Source organism: Euleptes europaea, chromosome 5, assembly GCF_029931775.1.
Source record: "Euleptes europaea isolate rEulEur1 chromosome 5, rEulEur1.hap1, whole genome shotgun sequence".
NCBI lineage: Eukaryota > Metazoa > Chordata > Lepidosauria > Squamata > Sphaerodactylidae > Euleptes > Euleptes europaea.
Genome location: NC_079316.1, coordinates 5,322,293 through 5,332,642, shown reverse-complemented (window position 1 = coordinate 5,332,642; position 10,350 = coordinate 5,322,293). Strand labels below are relative to the sequence as shown.

General features: G+C 46.7%; 1 protein-coding gene across 1 annotated transcript; it reads right to left on the bottom strand.

The window, feature by feature from the left end:
• Positions 1–4,354: 4,354 nt before the first annotated feature.
• LOC130477846 (receptor-transporting protein 3-like) lies at positions 4,355–9,651 on the bottom strand. Its single transcript, XM_056849922.1, has 2 exons — positions 9,479–9,651; positions 4,355–4,826 (listed from the first exon to the last, which is right to left on the bottom strand). Exons 1-2 carry the CDS (start codon positions 9,649–9,651, stop codon positions 4,355–4,357), a joined length of 645 nt encoding a protein of 214 aa, XP_056705900.1.
• Between the last annotated feature and the right edge of the window lie 699 nt (positions 9,652–10,350).

The following is a 10,350-nucleotide window of genomic DNA, read 5'->3' as shown; positions in this document are numbered from 1 at the left end:
GGTACTTTTTATGAGCTTTGAGCTTAGCCAGCAGTGGTTTGGTGCGGTGATCTCTAATCTGGAGAACCGGGTTTGATTCCCCACTCCTTCATATGAGTGGTGGACTCTAATCTGGTGAACTGGATTGGTTTTCCCACTCCTACACATGAAGCCAGCTGGGTGACCTTGGGCTAGTCACAGCTCTCTTAGAGCTCTCTCAGCCCCACCTACCTCACAGGGTGTCTGTTGTAGGGATGGGAAGGGAAGGTGATGGTAAGCTGTTTGATTCTTCCTTAAGTGGTAGAGAAAGTCGACATATAAAAATCAACTCCTCCCATGTCTGGGGATCAGTCTGTCTGGAGGCAACAGCTCAAGGTCAACTGGAGCCCGGGACAGAAGGAATAGTGACTGCTTAGCCATGGCAGATCTCTCCTCAATCTGTCCAGCAAAGGGTCAGGGCAGAGGTGTATCTGTCCTCTCAAAGTGAGGGCAAAATGGCTGCTGGGAGGAACAGGAGGAGGGGGAGGCTGTGAACACCCAGGTAAATGGCAGGTGGGCAGGGGGTAGAGCATCAGTCGGCATGAAGCATTCGGCAACAGCTCTGTCCAGCAGAAGGCAGCTTCATGTGTTCATCCCATGTGATCATATCTGGGACACTTTTCTGGGCCTCCCGACGACCACCGTGGCTAAGTATTTATTTTCATTCACGAAATTCAGACCCTGCATTTCAGCCCCCACAACTGGCCCCTATTTAGCTAACAACATAAAGCATACTTAAAAAAAAATCCCTTATCTCTGGTCTGCCTTGCTCCCTGGGAGTCCAGTTGGATTACACCAAGTGAGTCTACACAATCAACAGAATGGGACGTTCAATAATACATTATATTGTGTTTGGGTTGTAGAACCAACCCAAAATCTAAAAAACGGGACTGAAGCAAAGAATAAATGTTAACACGACGCAGCAAATGATGCAAAACACCAGCATAGGATCCAACTTACAGCAAGGTACACACAGTAGTATAGAAGACAATTGCTAACCATTTGGCCAAGTAACTTGGGGAATTGTTTTGTACAGTGCCACCCTACTGCGGAAAGCCAGGAGAGTGGGTGTCTTCCTGGCCTCCACAGGCAGGCTGATCCACATTGTGGGGGCCACAACAGTGAAGGCACTGTGACAGCAGGTTATCAGCACCTTGGCAACTGCTGAAGGCAAGTTGCAGCCGACGTATGGCAACCTCCCAGCAGGGTTTTCAAGGCAAGAGACTAGCAGAGGTGGTCTGCCATCGCCTGCCTTTGCACAGAGACCCTGGGCTTCCTGGGGGGTCTCCCATCCCAGTACTCACCAGGGCTGACCCTGCTGAGCTTCCGAGATCTGATGAGATCCTGGGCCACCCAGGTCGGGGCTCCGTTTTCTGCAGGGATGGATATTTTTAGTGGCAGAGGGACTACATTTGAAAGCGATTTAAAACTAACCCCCCCCCCCCATGAGAACACTGGTGAGAGCAGCATTGCTCCCTTCCAAGATGGGAAAGCTTATCCCACTCCCTTGCAATGACTTACTTGTGAGTAGACCGACCCAGGATCTGGTTGCAAGGCTCTTGCCTGCTGATGCCTCTCTGAAGCCCCTCGAGGTCTCCTTTGCAATTCGGTAGCAAAGACCCCCTTGACCCCCCCCCAAGGAGCCTTTCTTCTTTGCCCCCCCCCCTTGCTCGGCCGCTCTAGCAAACAGCTCCGGCGGTTTAACCCCTTCGGTGCTGCAGAGGAGTGAAAAAAGGGGCTCCCTGCTCTTTGCATGAGGATCGGCGGCCGGAGCCGGGTGCTCGGAGTGGATTTCGGCCGGGCTGCCGCCAGAAAAGCCCCGTGCAGCTCAGTGGGATTGCTCGGGAGTAACTGCACCCAGGGTTGCACTTCTGGGGTATCCTAGGCTGTTCGGACCACAGCACGGCTGAGCTGGGGGGGAAACTAAAGCAAAGTCGAGCCAGATCACGCTGAAGGATCCAAAGCTGGTCTAACCGGAATTCTCCACCGGTCTATCCAACGGGGCTTATTACTCCCAGCAAAGTTGCTTTAGGATTGCATTGGAAATCTGCGTTCCTGCAACATCTTCCCTGTTTCTCACATCAAAATGCCAGCTCGATGGCTGCCTGGAGGCTGATGTGATTCTGCCCCATCGGGCCAGGTCTCCATCTCTGGCTTGGGAAATTCCATTGATTTATACAGGAGCATTATAATATCAGCCTTTCCTCATATACCCAGCACAGAATTTGGCTTTTTCACCACTGCAGCACACTGGGCTGACACATTCATGGAGCGATCTGCTACGACCCAAAGATCTTTCCCCCTCTCAGTCTCAGCAATTTCAGACCTCATCAGCCCATACCTGAAGTTGGGATTCTTCCTCCCAATGTGCATCACCTTTCACTTACCAGCATGGAACTTCTTTTGACACCTTGCCACCCACTCACCCAGTTTTTGGAGATCCTCCTGGAGCCCTTCGCAGTCATCCTCGGTTTCCACCACCCTGAATAATTGTGCGTCATCTGCAAACTTGGTCACTACACAACTCACCTCATGTTCCAGATCATTTATGAACAAATCAAATAGTACCAGCTCCGATACCAATCCTTGTAGGACTCCACTGCTTACTTCCCTCCCTTGTGAGAAATGTCCATTTATTCCTACTTATGGATTGAGAGTTGGCTGAAAAATAGGAAGCAGAGAGTAGGAATCAATGGTCAGTTCTCACAATGGAGGGATGTGAGCAGTGGGGTCCCTCAGGGATCTGTGTTGGGATCGATGCTTTTTAACCTTTTCAGTCAATGACTTGGAGTTGGGAGTTAAACAGTGAAGTAGCCAAGTTTGCAGATGACACCAAATTATTTAGGCTGATTAAAACAAAATCAGACTGTGAAGAGCTCCAGAAGGATCTCTACATACTGGAAGAATGGGCATTAAAATGGCAAATGAGATTCAATGTGAGCAAGTGTAAAGTGATGCATATTGGGACAAAAAATCCCAACTTCACATATACACTGATGGGATCTGTGCTGGCAGTGACAAACCAAGAAAGGGATCTTGGGGTGGTAGTGGATAGCTCGAAGATGTCAACCCAGTGTGTGGCTGCTGTAAAAAAGGCAAATTCCATGCTGGCCATAATTATACGAGGAATAGAGAATAAAACTGCTGATATCATACTGCCCTTGTACAAATCTATGGTGAGACCACACTTGGAATACTGTGTACTGTTCCGGTCACCACACCTAAAAAAGGTCTGATCCAACAGGGCTCTCCCTATGTTCTTTTGCTCATCTCCTGAATAAACATTGGCTTTCAACTGTGCATGTTACATTCCAACCCTCAAAACTGTCCTGCTTTCTGAACAACTTTGAAACTTTAATTTAACGAGAGCAGCTCCTATCCATGATTTTCCCCAGTTCATTGTCTGCTTCAAAGGACATCATTTTTTTTGTTTAGCACAGGGGTTTTCAAATCTCACCAGCCCTTTGTCAGGAGCAGAGATGGCATCGAAATTATGACCACAAAGCATTTGTGAGTTTGCCCCAGAACTCTAAATGTGCATGACAAAACTCAGAAACATCCTTGACCGAGAAATATTTATTTAGCAAAAACAGATGAGAATAAACAATCAAGTAAATGAACATAAAATATTGCATGCTAGTTTAACAGAGCACTAAGAATCCTGAACCAGAACTCCAAATTCTGGTATGGCTGAAAAATTCAGGGGCAGGTAGCTGTTTTCTCCCTAAGGTTGTCGACCTCCAAGTGTTAGCTGGAGATCTCCCGCTGTTATAACTGATCCCCAGGCAACGGTATTCACTTCACCTGCAGAAAATGGCCACTTTCGAAGGTGGACTCTATGGCATTATACCCCATTTAAGTCCCTCCCCTCCCCAAACCCCTCCTCAAACTCCTCAGGCTTCCCCCCCCCCAAATTTCCAGGCATTTCCCAACCCAGAGCTGGCAACCCTATTCCTCCCTGCCAAAACTGTATTCAGTGATAAATTGGCAATTGAGTTTTGCCAATATTGATTTGTTGACTCATCACCTTTATTGGGTTCAGCAAGGAATTTTTCTCTAGGTAAGGTTGGCTAGTGATGATATGCCCCACTCTGGTGGCCCACCAGGGTCTGAAGTACCCAGGAGGATCAGGAAAGGGATTGTCTGAAGGATAGATGGCCATAAAAACTGACATAATTGCATGGAACTTCACATATCAAGGCCTGGACTGAAGCAATTCATTATTATCTTTGTTAAGGGAAAAGCTTGTATCAAGACATTGGTTGGGGTGGGGAAAGACATTGGTTAGGGTGCTGGGAAAAAGAAGAAGCAACAATTCTGTATGCCAAATTTTCCTCTACTTCTTTTGGAAGAAGAATGCAAAGAATGCAAAGAAAAACATCAACAACAACACAAGAAGGAGAAAACCAAAGATGTTCTGATATTCCTCCTGCTGTGTAGGCTGAGCAGTGGAAGCAAGTCTTGCCAAGCAGATCCCCTCCTTACATGCCTCACAGTTGTCTCTGTCATGTGGACCCTCCACATTTTCCTCAACATCAGGTTTCAAGAAGTAAAAGCTTTTTTGGGATTGTCCATAGCATTTCTCCAGGATCTTCAGAGACAAGTTGTGGAGGAGTTTCTGAACAGCCTCCTCACTGAAGATAGGCTCCTCGTACTTGGCCTTCGTACATCGGCGACATTTCTGGCTGAATATCCTCACCTTCACCTGGCCTTGGCTCTGACCCCACCTGCTCTTGTCCAGGCGCATGTGGAAGCGAATGACCACCTGGATAGATTTCCACTCTCTCAAACAAATGGAACACTCAAACCTGTTGGGAGAAAAGAAGTGGGGGGGTTTAGGCATGGGCAGTTCTGAGCACGGAGAAGTCCGCAAGTCCAGTTGTGAGTCCCTGGTTGCCATAACTGCAGTCTCTTAATCAAGCTCGTACCACTCTCGTGGTGTTGGAATACTTTGCAATATAAACCGTTTAAGAAAATATTCTTAAACTGAGGTAAAGAAGGGCCCTGCCTCAGTGGCAGAGTGCCTGTGTAGCATGCAGAAAACTCCAGGTTCCGTGCACTATAATCACAGGGAGAGGCACTCCTGACTGTCCCACCAATCTAAGAGGTGGGTACACAAGATTTGGTGGCAGCCCCATGATTATGGAACAACCTCCCCTGGGAGGTGCACCTGGCCCCCTCACTATCGATCTTCAGGAGGGAGCTGAAGATGGTTTTATTTAGGACTGCATTTGACTGATTTACGTAGTTTTTAAATAGTGTCACTGTTGATTCACTTCTTCTGAGCACAGTTTAAAGAGCTGATTATTACTTTTGAAGCCCTAAAGACCTCGAGGTTGGGATACTGAAAGGGCCATAGAGCCCTGCAAGTCCATTCAGATTCTGTCTTCCCACCTTCAGAGGTTGGGGAAGGGCTGTAGCTCAGTGGTAGAGCATCTGCTTGGTGTGCAGAAGGTCCAAGGTTCAATCCCCAGCATCTCCCGTTAAAGGGACTAGGCAAGTAGGTGATGTGAAAAACCTCTCTACCTGATACCCTGGAGAGCCGCTGCTGGTCTGAGTAGACAATACTGACTTTGATGGACCAAGGGTCTGATTCAGTATAAGGCAACTTCATGAGTTAATGTGTATGACTACCATAGAGATTTTCCTTGCACTTAGTTTTATCACACTAATTTAATTATTTTCAGGATTTTCTGTGGCTGCTTTACGGTTTATTTCAATAATTTGCTTGTTCACTGTTCTTTTCAAACATTATTTTCATGCTCACATTGGGGGGTATCTCAGGAGTAATTAGGGGACTACGATCACTGGTTAGAAATTGCACAAGCAAAAGTAACTAGAATACTTTTCTTCTCTAGAAAGAGATAAACTGAACCCATTCCCTTTTTTTGTTACAGAGTTTATGATAGTTCATATAAGGGTCTGTTGACACCTGACAGTTTTCTCAAGAATAAACTCTTTGCTACAAGAGGTGGAGACACTTTCAGACTAGAAAACTACAGCTCTAAAGACAATGGTTTTATCCTGTGCATTTTATATGATAGTCCTTCTCTGAAGCAAATGGCAAAGAAAAGAATAACCAAAAATTAACTTGTTTCTTTTGAAGGGGTTAATTTTTACAGCAGTAGATCCTAGAAAATTTAATACAATAAGAAAGACATGTTGACATATACTCTATCCGGCAGTGAGGATGACAGTAATCTTCATCTTAAAATGCAGACGTATATTGTAGGGTTGCCATCCTCCAGGTGGTGGCTTGAGATCTCTATTACAACTGATTGCAGAGATCAGTTCCCCTGGAGAAAATGGTCACTTTGGAAGGTGGGCTATGGCATGACACCACATTGAAGCCCTCCCCAAACCCACCCTCCTCAGGTTCCACCCCCAAAATCTCCAGGTATTTCCCAACCTGGAGCTGGCAACCCTAATATATTGTTACACTCAATCCACTTCTCCGGAAAGTCTGAGGGGGTACCCTTTGTACGAAAGATGGTGCACTGGAGCCTTCTAACCTTTTTATAATATTTGCTTTATTTACAAATGCACGGGGAGAGGTCAGATGAAGGCACAGAAGCATGGAGTAGTGGTTATAATGTCGGTCTAGGACATGGGATAACTGGGTCTGAATCCCTCGCTGGACCTTGGAAGCCTGCCAGGTGAACTTGGGCACGTCACAATCCCTCAGCCTAACCTACCTCACAGAGTTATTATTGTGAGGATTAAATGGAGGAAGGGGGAGCAATGTGAAAAGCCCCTCTGAGTCCCTGATCAGGGAGAAACGCGGGATATAAATAAAAATTAGCAACACTTATAGGGCAGCTCATTCACTACCCCAGATCAGAGTCAGAGATCCCGTTGCCCACCAGGTTGCTTCAGCCCTCTCTTCACTGTCATCTTGAAGAGGATAGATAGGCCAAAGCATTTCCACGGTCAAACCTATACGTTCACCAAAAACCACAGCCGTCATTGGTGGTACATGGGTCTGGGAACATATTGTTTGTTGGGGATGTAATCAGAATTTATTGTCGTTTGGAATGTAAGAGAACAAGCAGATCTAAGAGTGGGAACTGATGTCTGAGGGTCTATGAGTTGTGATACCAGAGTGATAAGATGTGCTGATTTCCGGCCAGGCAATAAAGTTCAGATAAACAGGATAAAATAAATATCCTTAACTGATACCCAGGCCAAATGGCCACATTCCAGGGAAAGGTTACCCCAAAGGACTGATTATAATACTAAAAATCATACCCACAGGGTGGAGAGTAGTATTATAATGAGCATCCCCAGTGACTATTATGGGATGGCAATCTCAGTAAGCATTAGGGTTGCCAACTGCCAGGTAGTAGCAGGAGATCTCCTGCTAATTCAACTGATCTCCAGCCAAAAGAGGTCAGATCACCTGGAGAAAAATGGCCGCTTTGGCCATTGAACTCTATGGCATTGAAGTCCCTCCCCTCCCCAAACCCCGCCCTCCTCAGGCTCCGCCCCCAAAATCTCCCGCCTATTGAGAAGAGGGACCTGGCAACCCTAGTAATCATGTGTAGTGTATTCAAAATGATGTAATGTGATGTCAACATGAATGTGACCAGTGATGTACTGTTATGCAATGAATACCTTATATGAAGTGTAATTAATAGGGTTGCCAGGTCCCTCTTCATCACCAGAAGGAGAGTTTTGTTGAGGAGCCTGAAGAGGGCGTGGTTTGGGGAGGGACTTCAATGCCATAGAGCCCAATTGCTAAAGCGGCCATTTTCTCCAGGTCTACTGATCTCTATCGGCTGCAGATCAGTTGTAATAGCAGGAGATCTCCAGCTACTACCTAGAGGTTGGCAACCCTATAAGTGCCAAATAAACTTTGAATTTTGTTTCACTCCTAGTGTTGCTTATTGGAAACCTGTTTACTGAAAACTGTCAGTAACAATCTTTGACTTGTCGGGTTGCCAACTCCAGGATGGGAAATTCCTACAGATTTAGGGATTGTGGAGCCTGGCAAGGGAATTCAGCAGGGTATAATGCCATAGAGTCCACCCTCCAAAGCTGCCATTTTTTTTCAGGGGAATTTATTTCTGTTGTCTGGAAACCAGTTGTAATTCTGAGAGATCTCCAGGTCCCACCAGGAGGTTGGCAACCCTAGGGGCACAGCCATTAAGGGGAATTAACATTTCCTTTATGGGAAGAGATGCCCGCCTCCAGGTGGGACCTTGGGTTCCCCAGGAATAACAGTTCATCATCTCCAGACTACAGAGATCCATTCCCCTGGAGAAAATGGATGCTTTGGAGGGTGGACTCCATGGAATTGTACCCCACTGAGGTCCCTCCCCAGACCACGCCCTCTGCAGGCTCCATCCCCCAAATCTCCAGGAGTTTCCCAGTCTGGAGCTGGCAACCCTACCCTCCATCCCCTTCCAGTGGCCATGGGTGACTGGGTAACCCTATTTGAGGGGCAGATTGTTCCCCAGCTCTTTACAATATTTTGAGGTTGTAATCCCACTGGGGTAGGAGTAGAAAACTTGAAACGCACTGGGTGACTTTCTAAATCAGGTGTAGCACTGTTGGATATTTTCCTCCTTTTTCTTCTGCTCTGACAGTTTGTAACTACATAACATAACTAAGGGGATAGATCTGTACTTAGGGTTGCCAACCTCCAGGTACTAGCTGGAGATGTACTGCTATTACAACTGATCTCCACCCCAAAAACCTTCCACCAGTGGTAAAGAGGGGACTGGCAGCCCTATCCGTACTTCATACTGCAAGGAGGTTATCACTGGTTTAGGCTCATCTTTCACCTACTGTTTATAGCTTCCCGGATCACAAGTGCAGTTCTGAAAGACCTGAGAAACAAGAGTTTACCGCTCCCCATAGCTGAACATACTGGGGATTAGGATTAGGGATTAGGTTTGCCAACCTCCAGATGGAGTCTGGAGTTCTCCTGGAATTACAACCGATTTCCAGACTGCAGAGAGATCAGTTCCCCTGGAAGAAGTGGCAGCTTCCGTGGATGGATTTTAATGGAATCACATACCTGTAGGGTTGCCAACCTCCAGGTACCACCTGGAGATCTCCTGCTATTACCATTGATCTCCAGGCGACTAAGATCAGTCCCCTGCAGAAAATGGCTGCATTGGAAGGTGTCCCTATAGCATTATACCCTGCGGAAGTCCTTCCCCTCCCAAAACCTCGTCCTCCCCAGGCTCCACCCCATAACCTCCAGGTACTTCTCAACCCAGGATAGGCAACTTTACATACCGGGTGAGCTCCCTCCCCAAACTCTGCCCTCCCCAGATCTCCCCCCCCCCCAAAAAAATCGCCAGGATTTTCTCAAGCCAAAATTAGCATCCCTGCTGGGGATTCATCCTGGGGCTGAAAGGCATGGGTTCTGTCACTAAGATAGTGATACTAAGCACCACTGGGGCTTTGCAGCCAAGGATATTTTCCTGTCTTGAGCCACTGGACAACTTACCTGGCAAAAAGCTGCTTCTGATCATACGTGTACCACCCAGACTGTAAATGCCTGGCACTGAGGTCTTCAAATAAATCCAAAGTCCACTTATCCTGTGGTTTATGATCCTTCATCAGCTCAACAAACCTTTCCTTCCAACTCTGCAAATTGTTACATCCCCCTCTTCTATACATGGCTGCTTTCGGAAATGCCGCTGCAGTTGTCTCTGCTAGGAAAAGTATGGGGACACCCAGACTGGAGATTGCCTGGCTGACTTCTTTCCTTGGGTTGATTCACTGCTGGTGCCTCTTTGCTTGAATCTGTTCTACGCTCCCAAGGGTCAGAATTAAAAGCTGGTGAAACATGAAACCAAAGAGCAACCGTGCCCTGTTTGCATATATATATATAAAAGTTCTTCCTGTTCTTCACAAGACCTTGGATCTGCCACACCCTTTCTTACAGTTCAGGGCTTGGCTGCCTGTGGGAGGGTCTGGGGAAAAAGAAACCTTCCAGCTCCATTCATCCCCAATAGAAGCAAGAATTGAGGCTCCACAGACACCTGCTAAGAATCAGTGACTGGTTTGCCTGTTTAGTGTGCATGTGAACATACATGAAGCTGCCTTGTGCTAAATCAGACCATCGGTACATCAGGGGCAATCTTGTCTACTCAAGCTGGCAGCAGCTCTCCAGGGTCTCAGGCAATGGTATTTAACATCACCTATGGCTAGGGTTGCCAACCTCCAGGTATTCAGTACAGGAGCAACAATATATGCAAAAGTGAAAACAGTATTTATATAATAATAATATTACAATACACATACAAAGTGACTACACAAAGAGGATGATGTTTCAAAAATTGCAAAAATTGGCAAAGGTCGAAATTCAAAGTCTCA

Coding starts and splice junctions, on each gene's coding strand:
- LOC130477846 (XM_056849922.1), bottom strand. CDS start 9,651: ATGTATAGAAGAGGGGGATGTAACAATTTGCAGAGTTGGAAGGAAAGG. Junction 4,827..9,478: donor CAGAAGCAGCTTTTTGCCAG/GTAAGTTGTCCA, acceptor TTCTCCCAACAG/GTTTGAGTGTTCCATTTGTT.